Genomic DNA, 16,384 nt, shown 5'->3' on the forward strand with positions numbered 1-16,384 from the left:
AGCCACACCTTGAAGGCTGATGGCCTTTGAGAACAAGTTAGCTTACTGATAACGAAATTCTGAGAAGTGATGGCTAACTTTTTCATAAAAATCTCTGACCAGTTTACTTTTGCATAGACCAGGCCATAGATCAGGCTGCATCCTAAACGAACAATCCAACCAATACAAGAACAAGTCCCGGCCTTGGCTGGATATATTCTGCGATGAGCGAATGAAAGATTATTTAGAAGGCCCTCAGCAATTTCTTTTCTGTTCTAATACGGCATCCAGCACTGTTCAACGACAAGGGGCAAAGTTTATGAACGATCAAAATAAAAGAAGCATTCTAAATTGCGGGATAAAATTACCACGCGCTCTCTCGCCTCGGCAAAGTGTTGTCACATGATTGCACTTTAGACGAAAGAACGTTTGCAGCGCCGGCGTTTTTAGTGGTAGCCCTCACTCCCAATACGAAGATTCCAACAGCATGGTTGCAGTGAGCAAAATAGCCGAGAAGACTGAAAAAAGTCGCGTAACACGCCCACGAACATAGAGAGAAACAATTAAGAAATAGGTGACCACCAGTCAGCAATGAATGTCTCTCTCTGATACATATAAACGTCCCGCATGCTTGCCCAAAGTTCCACAGCTTTTTTTTGACGTGCAGAAAAAATTGCTATCACCTGAAAATTTCGCGTGAAATATTTTGGATGTCCACAGCAGGGGTACGAAACCTAGCTCTGCCGTGGCAACTCAAAACATTTTACGCAAGAAAAGAATCCGCAGTCCACTCACCACTTGTTCGGTTTCTTAAGCACTCACTAATCCCAATACTCCAACACTAGGCAGAAACCTGCGCATCCAGCGCAACAATGGATGATGACCGCCTACAAAGCACACTTGCGCAAATCTCTTTCTGCGCTGTTCTCTTGGGGAGAACAAACTCGCCGAGAAGCAATTCCCGCATTCAAGATGGCGGTAGGTAAACCGACTTGTAATGTTGTTACGTTTTTTTTTTCTGATCCGCTCCTACCAATCCTCATTATATCTCAAGTACAAAAAGAGATTCTGTGCCCATGGAAACCCTGAGCATTGACTCTAGTTCGGCAATAATACAATGATTGCACTGGGCATTCTTTTCCACCCCCGTTGTGGGCAGAATATCCCCCAGCGAAAAGACTCACTGGCTTTGAATCCGATTACAATGAATATGATTTTTTTTTTCTTTTGAATGCGCTTCAGCTATTGCCTGTCTGGTTGCATTACCTGACAAGCAGTTTGTTGAGGTAGGTTACTGCCTGCTCGAGTTGTGGCGTGTCAGCATTTATCGGCCTTACTTTCAGGTTCATGTTGGAGTTCAGACACGCAGCTGAGTTGAGGGGGTGCCGTTGCTGTTCAACGTTCGAAGGCTTCCATGCAACAATCAATGAGCGCCATTATTAGACTTCGCAGCCGTAACCTGTCTTATTTTTTGTTATTTCGTTACGATGCAATTAATTGTGATTTATTTGTCACGAAATCAGTCTATTAATAGATAGGAAGGTAGCTACGTAACCAGAACAGCACAGTGCTTGAACCACAAATCAAAGGTGCACGCAATATTTGAGCACTTCTCTTTCATTGCTGAAATAGTGTTACGGGACGGAATTTTCCGTCGGTAGAAAGACGTGCGTTACTGATTACAGTCCTTAATATAAATATCTGCGTCCTGTATATCTTGTAAAATTTTGCAATATGATAATGCGCTCACAATGTTCTACGTTTCTACTTCGATGCCATCCGAAAAAAAAAATTGCTTTCATTATCGAAAGGGCCGATGATCTATAGTTGGCAACGTCGCTACACGATTGGTGGGATACTAAGATAACACACCACACAATAACTGAAACATCGATTTTATTTTCAAGCAGGCTCTGTTATGCCATGAGTTATACAGACCCGTTACACGTAACAATGTTGAGAAAGAGATCTGTCATTGAACAATAACACGAAGTGACTTTGTACAACGTAACAAATTTCTACACCTACACTAACCACCATTAACTTCTCAAATGTGATATCATAAAAAAGTAAATTCACTGCTTCTGATGTACAGCATGTCATGAAAGCACCATTACTGATGTCTAAATTATTAAGGCAATTTGTTTATTTCTTATTTTAATGCATGTTTTTTTCTACAAAGAAGTAATTTGCAAAGCTTCAGAAGTCTTAGAACTGATCATTCGCAGTGACAATGTGTAGATATAGGTGAAAATTTTGTGTCACGTAAACGTTGCGTCCACAAAGAAATTTTATAAAACAAACAATAAATTATAAAACATTGTGCGAAGAGACACTGACAAAGCAATTCAGCCATAAAGCAACACAAGCGTTGAACTCAAAAGACCGTTGCAGCTTTTACTGGTTTCATCTTGTGTTTCACAGCGAAGCTTGTCATTCTTTTCGCATCGCTTGTACACACATAAGACCGTACAGTCTGTAGAGCGTCTATAGACTTCAAGTAGACTGTTCTCCTTTTCCTATGTAATTGTCATTTTCACTTTACAAACTGTACAAGATTCCAAATACGACAATCGTTAACACGTCTACTTCCCTTGATCTAATTGTGGTCCATATATTTCGAAACGACTTGATTATAGACAGTCTAAAATGTTACTTGAAATAAATTTTATCTGGCAGCGGCGACCACGACCCACTGGGGGCGGGATGCACAACCGGTCGCGTACTTTTATTTAGGTGCACGTCAAAAAATACGAGGTGATCAAAATTATTCTGGAGACCCAGTAAGCGGCGTGCATCGTAAATATAGCATTGGGATTTTGGCGACTGAAACACCGGAATTTCGTAAACAAATTATAAGGCCATAAGCTTATACGCCGTATGGAAATTTGGAAGAATTTTCAGTGCACGGTCCTCAAAATTTTATTTCAGTTCGTGTACGTACTTTCTTCAGCCTAAACAAACCTTTTTCAGGGTCACGCAGCCATTGCTTGTGAACGCAAATTTGTACGGCGTTGAGCCACGAACCGGCTAGCGAAGTGCAACGCCTGCGGGGCACTCTTGAACGCAACTCGTAGAACTTCACTGCATTCTAACCTCGGGCGTAAAGTTAAACGTATGCTAAAGAGAAATAAAATTTCAGCTATGTAAGTACATCAGCCTTTTATGATACGAAAAGAAAGCCTCTCTTACAGTGGTAGGAGGTGGGATGAGTCAGAAAAGACACAAGAACAACGACCAACTCGCCGTGATGTCCTAGATTTGACAGTGTTTGCTTGCACCTAATAAGTTGTTTATCGCCAAAACTAGACTAGATACCATTCTAAGGAAAAAAAAAGTTATAAATTGTTTTAGAACTTCTTGCAGCGCCACAACGCCCAATATATATAAACTTCTTTTGAAAGCCAGGATGTCACTGCGATGTGGCGGCAGTATACTTCCGCTGTGTAAAAAAAAAAATTATCTTTCAGCCCCATTTTCTTTTGTAATTACCAGCCTGTTACCGCAGTAATAACGAAAATAAATTTTTGAAAGAACACTTTATCAGTGCTAACTGACTTAATGTTTCTGTTTAGCATCTCTTTAATTCTGCTTCCTTCCCTTAATTATACGTGTTGATTTCAGCAGGCTGCGCAGTAGTATACCCTTATCTAGAACAGTGATATATCTGTCTATTGCTCTGGGAGTTAGAGATGAGCGTGAATGATAACACTAATAACAATGTATAATTATTTATACGCAGTTCTGATTCGTCAGTTTTCTTCTGATCTTTCGAAATCACAGCACTTTCTTTGACGCCAAGTGATTACCTCAATTATGACGGTCAGGTCATGCTTCGCCATGACGATTTTGTGAACGAGTGCTTGTCGGAATGGTGTACAACAAAATCCTTAATTGTTAACATTCTTGCTATTGGTAACGAATTAGTGATTCATGTTCTCACTTATATAGAGCGATAGAAACCCATCTAGCTTTGTCGTCCTTCATGCAACTGAAAAAATAATTTACTGACGCATTCTTAAGATATTATCAGAAACTTCTAGGCGAAAACAAAAGGGGCAGACATTGTAATGGTTCAAAAGCCGCTTATACATGGAAATAGCATTATGCAAAACTGATGCTCCATTAGTGTTGAATGGTGTTTCTACTGCCAGCAGTACACAAGCATACAAGTATACCAAGCGCCGATAAATAGCTGGGGCCGCACCATGGACTGATATATGAGGACCTTTAGCAACACGACTCTCAACAGCACTGCGGAACGTATTGAATGTGCCCTGAAGACATGGCCAACACGACATCGTGAAAGTCCTCGCACTGAAAGCGTCTCTTTCAGCCAAACAGCAGGCTTGAAGCAACATTTAACGTAAGTGCATTCGTACGCGAGCTCAGGTTTTATTAATAGTGAAAAATGAAATATTTTTGCCTCCACATGAAATTCGAGTACATCAAGCCTTCGAAGTTAGCTATCTTTTCCAAGGACATTTCAATGTTAAGGAGGTTTGTAAGGATAATTTTGAGAAATAAGGTTATCATGAAGAAGCTCACGACCAGTGTTGCTGTGCTCGCATAGATTATGTGGTATTTGAAGATCTTATGTACCTATTTATTTTGTTTAGGTGAGTGCAATGTTGAAATTCATCCAATATAGAAAAGTGCGCTATGTATTCTTTATTTGGATATATTGACAGCTTTCTTATATATTCACTTTGTAGATTTAGTGCGGAATTCCTAATTGTTCCTTAGTGGAAATACCTCACGATCAAATGACACTGTGCGCTCAGCAGTCATGGCAGCCGCTTGTGAAGCAGGGAAACGAACGATTATTCGCAAAATGTGGTTACGATGATAGGATTGTTGCATTTCTTTCACTCGACTGTTCTTCGGAGAGTCAACGGCCCTCGCAAAAGTGCACGTAACTTCTCTGACTCATTTACAATCTTACCTTATACATAATAAGTCTGAAGAATATTTGAGAGGGGCCAGACCTTGACGCTGCAAAAGTGCGCATCGGCTGGTAGGTAACTGCCGAACTACATTTGTCGTAGTCTGCAGAGCGTACACTTGACCAATCACTCGGTACGAGTTCACACTTAACATCTTTCACTAACTCTAACAGGTAACAAGCGAACGTGCGGCGCTGGATTTTCAGATCAACAGACGCTCACCGGAAACGTGTGCGATAGCACAGTGTTTTCTTGTTTCATGAAGTAAAACTTACAGAGGCAATAACAAATAGAAATGACGTAGAGTATATAAAGGGTGTCTCAGCGAATACTTTCAAAAACTTTTAAGAATGCTTGTGACAGATAGCACAAGTCTAGTCCATTAGTTGGTCTGCTCGAAGAAGCGACAATTATTGGCCCAAAAAGATGGAAACGCATAATCGATAAATTTATAAATAATCACCGATTAAGTTTTTATCTAATTACCTTATCGCACATATGGTAATTCACGGATTTTAGACGGGGAGTTCGCAAGACGTATCCACTTGAAAAGAATTGTGTGGATGACATCATTTTAGAGATATGGGCCGTCAAACTTGCGGTAAAAATTCACTGCCATTCCACTTACTTTCTTAACAAAACGTCATTTTACGCATCGAAGTAGAGCAGCAATTGCAATGCCAGTGTATTTCTCAGCAAAGTTCGGAAATTAATGTTCTGAAGTTGGTGTCATCCTGAGAATTCGTTCCATGTGGATTCACCTTGCGAACTCCCCGGCTAGAATTTGTAAATTGCAATATGTCCCACAAGGTAATTGGGTAAAATCATAATTAGTGAGTTTTGTTAATTAGTCTATTATGCATTTCAATTTTTGTGCATGTCCGCCTCTTGAAGTACACCAGCTCATGGACTAGAATTGTGCCATCTGTCACGGGCAATCTAAAAAAAAAATTTCGAAAGTGTTCGCTGGAACACCCGGTATAATGCGCTTTTGCGTCGGAGCACCTCAAAAACAGTCTCGTGTTGATGATCGTCGGAGTAGACGGCGTTCCACAGCGGTATGAGACGTATTCGACAGTTCTCAGTTCACGGACTTCACGTCGAAAAATACAGGCACCGTTTCGTCGTAGTTGCGGGTGACGCCGGAAGAGGTCGCACGAAGAGGGTTCCCTGGAGTTTACAAATTTCCCCACCGGGAAGGCCTGAAAAAACGAGAACAGTGCATTTAGAATGTAAACCTAAATATACCCGTCTTGCCCTGTTACATCGCCCAGGTAAAACCTGGTGAATTAATTTCACGCTATGCATTGCTGACGCGTACTAACCAAAGTACGCTTATGCGTCAAGGACAAGCCCTGTCAAGGGAAATCAAGGTGCACAATTGAGAAACCATAGCCTGACTTAAACCACAGCGTTTTCCATGAGTAGCAAAAAAAAAAAAAACGTTTTGATAGTGCATGAGACAAATAACAAGTGCCAGGCAGGACATAACTATTATGCTAAGTCGTGAATTTTGCTTATGTTCTAGAGCTCGCGGGTTGGGCTTTGAGCGATTGTCATCTTATTATAATGGCGCACTCTTCAACTCATAGTAAAGGCTTACTAATAGAGCATATTCGCGTTTTCTTTCTTTTTCTTTTCTGCCCTAAATGAAAGTCCAAGATCTCCAAGCCCCCGTAGCGTAGAAGAAACGCTCACAAGCATCAGGGAGCCCTAAATAGCCGGTGCCCAGATGAACGCCCCAGCTACGATTAATCATCCCTACTCTCCCCCTCCCCCCAACGCCCTTCTCAGTGACCAAAACATATCTCGAAGGCTATGCTTTCGCAAGCTGCATGCGCCGGAAGTCATTGCTAAGCCTGAGACACATCAGGACCTCCCAGTTTTAGACGCCACTTATAAGTTGCTATATGTTTCTGCGAGTTAGCTTCGGTAGCGTTACTTGCAGTGTTGATGCGTCATGACGTCATCTCACACCTGCTCGCTTCGTTCCTGCGATTGTTGCGGCTGTCACACGTTAACGAAGCCGAAATAAAGGAATGCAACCATAGATGCAACACTCTAATTTTACATTTTTATGAGCAGCGCCGTCCCACCTAAGTAGCTTGATCACAAAACGTCAGATAACATTCCAAATTGTCATGATGATCACGGCAGTGTCAATGACATCGTGTCGAACATACTGAAACGAACTTTTCTTGTAAACTTATATATATTTAATAAATGTTACCCAGCTTCCTTACTTGCCAAATCTCACCCTCTTAGGTGGAATAAGCGTGCGGTAACTTCGAAAATATATGAACTTGAAAATGCATCAACTACTCAATTTTATCTGTGCACTACGGTGAAAATTTTAAAGATGTCGCAAAAAATATATACTATAATAAAGAGGATGTTGTCATGGCACACTGTTTTCATCAAAAATCTAACTGGTTTCAACCTCGCTACGGCCGTGTGAGATATAGTTACCTGACTTTGTATTCTTGTGCTGCAATGTCCTAAAACGCCTGCCACTAAATTGCTTATTTAGTTTTTTTTGTTTTTTGACAGTGTGTCTTCCTGAACATCTAGTTTCCTCGTGTTCATTGCGTGGGCTTCTTTAAACGTCCTCGCACAAAAAAATGTGCAACTTTGATAGATCCAGAAGCATTAACACTTTATATTCAGTTAGCGCCGAACGAGAATCCCATTTAATAAACAAACATTTTTTTACACTCCTATAATATTTTTACCGAAGCTCTCACTATTGCAATATTGTCGCTATAGTCACTCACATCTTCAGCTGTGCTGGTCGATTCAGCGGCTGTCGACTGTGGCGCTTCTCTGAAGTCTGTGGCACCGACTTCAGTCGCGCATCCAGGGCAGCCCGTAGACCAGGTCCGGCGTGGTTTGCCACGCAGTCACACCAATTAGCACTCACACCGGCACACATGCAGCGCAGTGCAAGTCACAGCGCAACTACGGCGAAACGCAGCCTTCCTCAGACGAACCCGTTCGTGTGCGCGACCGTGTTCTCCTGGTGCTGGAATACGGACGATGCGGTCGTCTTGCCATTGGAGCGGTTCGAAGACAGACGACGTATCTTCCGTCGCGAGCGACACATGAGCACGTCCTTCATGCTGCGCCGGAAGTTGTCCGACAGGAACGCGTACAGTATCGGGTTGATGAACGAGTTCATGTAGAGCACCAGCGTCGTGGCTATGGTCAGGCTCACCGCCGACCGCGACGCCCCTTCGTAGCTGGAGGACCAGTACTGGTAGAACTTGCGCGCGTGGAAGGGCAGGTTGCAGACGGCGAACCCGAGTACTACGGCCACCAGGAGGCGTATGACCTTGCGCCGAGCCCTGAGCACTGTGGCGGCAGCCTGTTGCTGGTAGTGTTGGTGGACTTGACTGCTGGCGGCGATGGGGAAGCAGTGTTTCTTGTTCCCCGCCTGCCGGGGCTTCTTGGTGACTCCTCGGGCTTTATCCTGGAGGAGGCTCTCCCGACACTGCGCTGCGCCGCTTGAGTTGGCCCTCGGCAGAGGGAGCAGCTCCATCGTGGCCCTGCAAAGGCGGCAAGCAACAAATTAAGAAAGAAGGTTTGTACAATAACACTAGGCGAAACGCTTAGCTATTTGAGATCCAGGCTGGGCAGCCTGAGGACAAAAAAAAAAAAAGAAAACTCAGGAGAAAATTTTAGCAAAATATGAGGCATGTGTCTGCTGCAGCAAAAGTCCATAGATGACTAGCCACATTTTATTAGAATACCAAGAATATTGACTCAGCCAAGGCCATAGGAAAAGTATACTCTCAATAAGCACTGTGGTTCAAAGCTGAATGGATCATTAACATTTCAAACCGGATACCATTTTAAATCATCATCATCATCATCATCACCTTCGCGGGCCACTGCAGGAGTAGGCCGTGGGGACGCTGCTTCGCCAAAGCTGGAGGCCGATGATGGAGTACATGACGCTCATAATGGCGAGCGGCACGAAGAAGCACACGACAAAGTTGAGCACGTCGTAGGTGCGCGAGTCGTAGAGGAAGCGGCGCATGATGCAGATGTGGATGGTACGGCCCGGCTCGTCGTGGGAGGGCACCTCGGCCGTGCCGCACATGATCAGTCGTGGGCTGCAGAAGCCGGCGCTCACGAGCCACACGGACAGGACGACTATGCGGAGCCGACGTAGCGTGATCACGTGCTTGCTCCACATGGGATGCACGATGGCGATGTAGCGCTCGACGCAGATGACAGTCAGGATGCCCACAGACGCCGTGTAGCTGAGGGCCTGCGCATAGAGGCATTGGTGGGAACTGCATCAGTGGCGGCGGCGTTCGTTAAAAATTACCAGTAAATTAAGGATAACGGACGGTTAAGCGCGAAATTTCAAGGTTATTCAGAATTCGAAAGACTACTTGTCAAGGAAAAAGTGAGTTGAAGGAATGAGGACCCACTTCCTAGACACTCTTCACATGTTCAAAGCTAATAAAAGAAACGTGTGCATATTAACGCGTAACATCACACAGCAGCCTTCACTGGCAATGATTCAGTTGCCTCATAACTGTATACATGTATAATTTACTGCGACACTAACATCCTTCCACAGTGACGGCCATCAAATTATTTTTTGTCTGCTTTTTTCTCAAAGCCTTCACCAACAACGGGGAAGGTGGCCAATAAAGCAAAGGTCAGGCGGTTGTCGTCAAATAATAATTTATTCATTTGAATTCATAATTTGAAAAAGAAGTAATTGAAATTATATTGGAATGATAATTGTAAATTCTGTCGTATTAGAGAAAGAAGAGTGTTTAGGTAAATAATTTCGGACTTTATGTTCTATTTGAGGTATGCAATTTACGTATTCTGTATGGTGTTGCAGAATAAGAAGTAAATGGACCGACCGTAGCAGTCTGAGACTACGCATATCTGAGTAGACTAAACTTATTTGTATATATTTATACAAATATGTATAAGTATATATATTTACGGAACTTTGTCTCTCATATTTGTTTGTACAAATACTACGTCGTAAACGTGGTTTGACGTCCAGTAACTGTTACGAACTAGCGAAGAATCATTTATCGTGCAAGAGAACTGGGAGTGGTTGTTACTAAACAGGATGATAGACTGGTGGAAAGCCCTCCACTTTTGCAGCTACTCGAACGTGCGGTCCATGCCAAAGCTGCTTAAACAGGGCGTAGGTCCCCAGAGATCTGCTTTCCTCAAACTGCTGTCCTAATTTGTAATATCGCTCAGCAATCAAAGCGACCATCAACCTTTTAATCATCGCTCTGTGCAATGAAGCGACAAAGCACGGTGCTACTAGTCTGGCGTATGGATGCCACTATACTTCACGATGCCGAGAGCTCGCTAAGCATTGGACGGGAAGTTACGGCCTTTATTGCTGAGGCAAAGCAGTCTGATCCCACAACGCGGGATGACCAGCGTGCTAGTGGAAGATAGCAGAGCAGCCTGCTCAGATTTTGCATGTCCTTGACGTGGCACATACCTGAATGAAGAAGTACATCCTGCAGAGAAAGTCACCAAAGGGCCACTCTCCCATCAGGTAGACGGACATGTTCTGGTAGACGCAAAAGAGGCCCACGCACAGATCAGCTACTGCCAGGTTTGTGAGAAAGAAGTTTGTGATGGTGCGCATGCGGCGGTGTACCACGACCACCAGTACCACAAGTAGGTTACCTGCGTGGTGTTGGGTTGACGGTTGGGAGAAAGGGAGAGAAAAAAAAAAGATAGAAATTAGGTTAGTTTCAGCAGATCGACGATGGTAAGTAAAACGGCGTCGTGCACAAAGCCGATTTGTGAGGATATGAACTTTGGTGGCACCATTTCTTTATAAAAATTAGATCAGAAGAAGAAAAGCTTTCCACTTTACGCAACACAAGGCATTATAGGAAATTAAATCCGGAGTACGAATTTGTAGCAATACTCAGCGGCGTCTTTTCCCTTCTTTTACAACTATAGATTTTACAGATTGTCTCTTCTGGTCGTTTTGATGTCCATTGGTGTCGTCGCTGGAATCCCAAAATCTTGAAAAGAAATTACAAATAAAGAAAAGAACAATTCTCATTGCGCCACAAAGACCCGAGCTGATGGCAAAGAGATTGACACTTCTGGATTCTGCCTTTCAGCGACTTTGCCAGTGCTACAGCAGTGGAGAATGCAGACCATGGAGAGTGCGGCCTTCTTCGGGTTCTAGCACGTCCCTTGCCCAGTTGCAGAGGCAGACCTTAATCAAGTTTTCTTCTTCTACGTATGGCAATGATTGAGTGTGTCGGCTTCGTCTTCATTACTATTCTAGTGCTCATGCAGCCTGTTCTCATGATTACTCGATGGCGCTGACGTCCTCTTACTTTTTTTCAAGGATACCGTGGTGCCTATTAACGAGGTTTCCCAGATGCAAACTTGAAAAATAAACGGAACAAATCCACCAGAAAGAAGGTAAATGGTTGATTTATTATAACAAGTGGCTGAGCCTGAATAGGTAAGAGGAAGAAAAGCCCAGTCTGACCACTTCACCGCCGGACGGTGCAACTTCCACAAACGAATGGGACTTATAATTATTTTAGTTCTCAAGACAACTGCTCGCTCACGTATACCTGGGAATGTTCACTCCAAGTAAAAGGACGTACTAAACAATTCATAGCTGAATGCGCATTATATTTCACCAGCTATTACGTCCCTGCTTCGCCTTACGTGCGCAAGTTTGTCTTGTAGCTTTGAACTCGGACCTAACGCGAAATTGGGACTACTACCAATGCTAATGACTACCACCTGGCTTGCCATGCAAGCTTATTTTCATCACTGCAATCACCATAGTCAGATATGACTATAAAGTGTACTCAATGGATAGATGCTTTTATCAATTTCCTGCAGTTGCTGCAGCCTGCTATTGCTTGGTGAAGCTGGCGTATTGAATTCATTGCACAGCCAGCATCTACGGTGACTCGTGAAGGTCCTGATGCTGCTGCTGTGCTACTGAATGAAATTCCCATGGTGGTAGCGAAAAAGACTTCGCCGTTCCATTTTTCTTGTAGTTCTCGAGATGTTTTATTTCCTTCACTTGTCTCAAGTATTACTGTGACATTAAATTTGATTTGATTTGATTTATTGATTTCCATTTACACACACACATGTACAGAGGAGTGGTAAATGGAGGTGGATGAGGGAAAAAAGCCGCACAGACGCGGCTTGAGGTAACCTCACCCCAAATCACAAAGAGAAGCTGATAATGATTGTAGTAACTAGACTTACCCGCTGTGAAATAGTTAACGTACAATATGGTGGTTTGTTGTGTTGTTCGTGGCGGTGTTACAGTCTATACAAAAGGTAGGAATAGCAATAAGGGACAGGACAGAATGGTAACTTCCCTACTAAACTATTGAACAGGTAACTTGGATATGTTAAGCCTTACTTAGGTAATTAATCTGGACAACTAATTTGAAGTTCAACTATTGCTCTCATTCAGCTCTCCAAAGGTTTTCGAGACACACAACAGGAACACGAACACGAACAAAAGCGCACTCCAGTCTATGTTCGAGTTCCCGTTTTCTGTCTCCTAACCTTCGCAGCGTTGATGCCAGATAAGGCTATTCCAGCTACTCCCAACGCAAGGCCTTCATAAAGTTGAACCAACTTGGTTACTTCAAAGTGGGCACCATATCTTGTTCCTTATTTTTTCCCTACGCTCTGTATGTGCACGCTGTAATACTGCCACGAATAATGCATCGCCAATTGGAGCGCCAGCAAACAATATTGAGGTGTGTTGCACTTCGCGCCGCAATCATCTCTGCTATACGGCAGTCTTTCAAATAATGTAGGCAAGAGAATGGTGTAAAGCTGCATCAGTTGCCAAAGAAGCTAGTGGTTATACATTTCATATACAGGAGACAGGCTCCTAAGGCCTTAAGAGACTTCATATATCTCATGGGTGTGCTCTACCGCAAAGTCTCCCGCGCAAATTTGTTTCCGAAGAAAAGACTTCGTTCGCTGGAAAGTTAGCTGAGCGATCGTTGGGTGTGAATGTCCCCGTTGGGACGAACGTCTTATAGAAGTATGGCACGTGTAGCATACTGTGAAAGTGATGAAACCATGACATCAAGTGCAGCTCTTCCTTGACGTATATTGAAAACCATGATGGCGCGTGACGCGAAAAAGATCGTCATCGTAAAAAAAAAGAAGAAAAAAAAAACTTATCGCTCCCATGGCAATAAGGGCTCTCATTTGTTTTTGTTTTTTTTAAGGAGCGAAAAATCAAGAAATATGTGTGGGTCGACGCGTCGCAGGCGGTGTCAAATAGGGTCGCACATGCAGTGCGTCTCTTTTGCATGTTACGTTGACCCTTTATCGGCGTGTGCTGAATTTTCCTTAAGTTGACGTACGGTTTTCTTCAGCCGAAGGAACGAGCCTTGTAATGACATTGACCCTCACTAGGCTTCCCGTGTACTTAGATTTAGGTGCACGTTAAAGAACCCCAGGTGGTCGAAATTTCCGGAGTCCTCCACTACGGCGTGCCTCATAATCAGAAAGTGGTTTTGGCACGTAAAACCCCATATATTATTATTATTATTATTACTCACTAGGCTTCGCTGCAGAACATATGTGCTATGGGTTGATAAGTACGAGTTCGACAAACATTCGCAAAATGAAACGAGCATAACTCCACCAACTGGGCTGGTCAGGTGTTCCACGTCTTGCTGCCATGCGCTTGCATGCTATTGCCATCGTAAGCAGCATTCTCGATCCATCGCTTTGACGATTGCCCCGATTTTCCGCGTTTCGCAACGTTTAGCTCGATGCCTCACTCGAGGCGACATGCACCGCCGTTCATGCATGGTGAAGCTGTATACAACAGCAGATTACGCCGACAGGAGAGCGGCGATTCCCGGCATCTCATCCGCTTCTACCCGATTATCGCGTCAGCGCGTTCTTAAAGCGGCGTCCCCGAAAATAGATGGCGAGTATTACCACTTGTCAAATCAACTGCCTGAGGGCACCACTTGCATAGACGACGGATCCACCCCTCAAATTACATCTGTGTTTCCCAATGCCAGTCGAAAGGGACAGTTCTCAATTGGTCGGTAGTGAAAATAAATTTTATCGGGAGGCTCACCTAATAGATAGGTGTGTTTAGGCAAACAAACTCACAAGCGTGGTAATGCTATCTCAAGTGCAACTTCATTAGATCGGGAGCAGTTTTGTTCTTTTAGGATAAAAAAGGAAAGTGTGCTCTGAGAAACACGGCATGGTGTCTCTCCATTCTATACATCTGCCACTCGCCTATTAGCACTGCTTCATATTTTTAGACGTTAGACGTATTGTTTCGAACGCTTGCAGTTTTATCCTTCAGAATATGTTATGCTTAGTTAGATACAAAATGAACAAGAGCATACTGACACCAGGAAAAATCTCCTGATAGCTCCAAATCTGTACGAATTTAATCACAATACAGCTTACTGTGTCTGACACTTGTAATAGACTTTCACGCATTTCACACACACGCCTATTTATGACTAAATTGCTGCTATTATAGATGAACTTGGACCGCTTCAAGTAAGGTTACCGTTTCACGTAAGGTTACCGTTTCACGTTTTCAACAATACTGCCAAATAACTCTTGCTAGTGGGTCTTGCTTGACTACCGATACCTAAAACGAAAGTTCATTAATTACGCCTAAAATAGATAATGTTGTAATGAGACTGGCATCCACGGGTCCAGTGTTCTTGATATTTCTAAGGGTCCACTTGGTGAAGCTATAGTTTCCGTACGCATTGCCTAAGAGACGCTTAACTAGCCTTTAAGTTCTACATTTATCAATTACAGCAACTGTAGTTAAGCCGTAGCTTTGAACAGGAATATACCACGTGGATCTCTGCTGTACCGGGTAGCAAAAAAAAAGAAATGTGGTTCCTTACAGTATATTACGGTGAATTGCACTGCAACCTTGGCGGGTTCGCCAAACTTGCAGTGGGGCTAGAGAATTGGTCTTACCAAAGAAACAGCAGCAAAATACGATGGAATACGCCAAAATGAGGCTGACGCGGACGTCCATCCTTTGGAATATATCTTCGTCAGCTTCCGCGGAGGCCCACACACCGGAAGCGGAAGTGGCCGACCCGTTTCCGGCAGCGTCCAATACGTCCACCGTGCTGCTGTCATTGGCGTCGTCTGGAGGAGCCATAACTCAGGACGGGCACAGCACCTGAAGAAGAATTGTCCGCACTAATGTAAGAAGGTGAAACATCTATATAGCTGCTGTCAGTGTCGTAATAAACGGGGTGTATCAGCGCTAACGCTAGCCGCGCCATGAAAAAAAAGAAGAAAGCTGGCTCAATATGTGATTACGAAACTTGCGGTGTTCTGTCATAGATTGTCTTCCCCCAACAGGATTAATTTTTGTGTGATAATTATCCGGCTGAAGGCAAGAGATGACATTTTTTTTTATATTCAGAGCTTCGCTTTTGACGGGAAAGCTGTTGCTGCCTCTTAAATAACCCATGCATTCAGTCATTTTTCTCACGCTTTGTCCTGCGTGATTAATTTTTCCCCTGCACTTGTAGAGCGCGAAATACAAAAAAGGCGGCGGCTTTGGGCCTCAGCGCGCCACGACACTCGAGATCTCGCAAGTGATATAAAGCAATGACGCTCATCGGCCGACTCGGCCACCGTCTGGAAGTGGTAAGCTGCATTGTAAAATAATGCACGCCCTGAAAAGTGAATTAGGGCGTAAATTAATTTACAGTACGATTGTGTTGGCCTCCCGTTTATTTCGAGCTGCATATGCCGCTTAACGATAGCAGCCTATAGCAATGACGAGGTTGGCGTCAATTCAGACAATCAGCGGAATTAGTTCGTTCAAATCATTTTAGGGACAACTGATGTCGCGGCACGCGGGCGTACAATGCCGCGGCACCTCTTGTGTTTCTTGTGGTACGAAAAAAGAATTACGCAGAATATAGTGGGGTAAAACCACTTGAGTGGATTGTTTTGTAACGCATTAACAATCTTCCCATCAGAAGCCGCTCCATGAATAAAAAGAGGAATGTTTAATTAATATTCATTAATTAGGCCTCAATCAGCACTTGGCGACGAAAGAGGACCCTACCGAACGCCGTAGGTCTCACAATCGTGATTGCAACGGTTTTTCGTAACAGCTTGGCTAAGTTTAGCTGAGACCGTATCGCTGAGGTTAGCTGAGGAAGTCTAACACTGAGCAACATTGAAGCACCGAAGTGGAGCATCATTACTGCTTGTCCGGCTCCCCCACTAAGGAAAGAAAGAGAACACATGCTCTCGCCCTCACGCAAAACAAAAAGTTTCTTCTTATTTGTCCATGTATTAGTTGAGCCACTTTGAACGTCGTATATGGATGACATGCCAACACGTCCAAATCACAAAGCTGATCATTCATTCATTCTTTGTAAGTGTCACTTTCATGCCACACTTGTCGGAACGAG

At 43.6% G+C, this 16,384-nt stretch overlaps 2 protein-coding genes across 4 annotated transcripts in view; one reads left to right on the forward strand and one right to left on the reverse strand.

The window, feature by feature from the left end:
- LOC129383766 (uncharacterized) overlaps positions 1-16,384 on the forward strand; it is a 644,189-nt gene that overhangs the window by 101,827 nt on the left and 525,978 nt on the right. The gene's annotated exons all lie outside the window — the stretch shown is intronic.
- Positions 1,858-16,384, reverse strand: part of LOC126527057 (trissin receptor-like) — an 85,500-nt gene continuing 70,973 nt past the window's right edge. The window contains exons 2-6 of the mRNA XM_050174778.2: positions 14,919-15,129; positions 10,420-10,610; positions 8,804-9,198; positions 7,700-8,470; positions 1,858-6,127 (exon numbers count right to left, since the gene is read on the reverse strand). Of these exons, the coding sequence (XP_050030735.1) occupies positions 7,906-8,470; positions 8,804-9,198; positions 10,420-10,610; positions 14,919-15,108 (1,341 nt within the window). The 5' untranslated portion in view covers positions 15,109-15,129 and the 3' untranslated portion in view covers positions 1,858-6,127; positions 7,700-7,905. The remainder of the gene's footprint in view (positions 6,128-7,699; positions 8,471-8,803; positions 9,199-10,419; positions 10,611-14,918; positions 15,130-16,384) is intronic.

This window comes from Dermacentor andersoni, chromosome 9, assembly GCF_023375885.2.
Source record: "Dermacentor andersoni chromosome 9, qqDerAnde1_hic_scaffold, whole genome shotgun sequence".
Lineage (NCBI taxonomy): Eukaryota > Metazoa > Arthropoda > Arachnida > Ixodida > Ixodidae > Dermacentor > Dermacentor andersoni.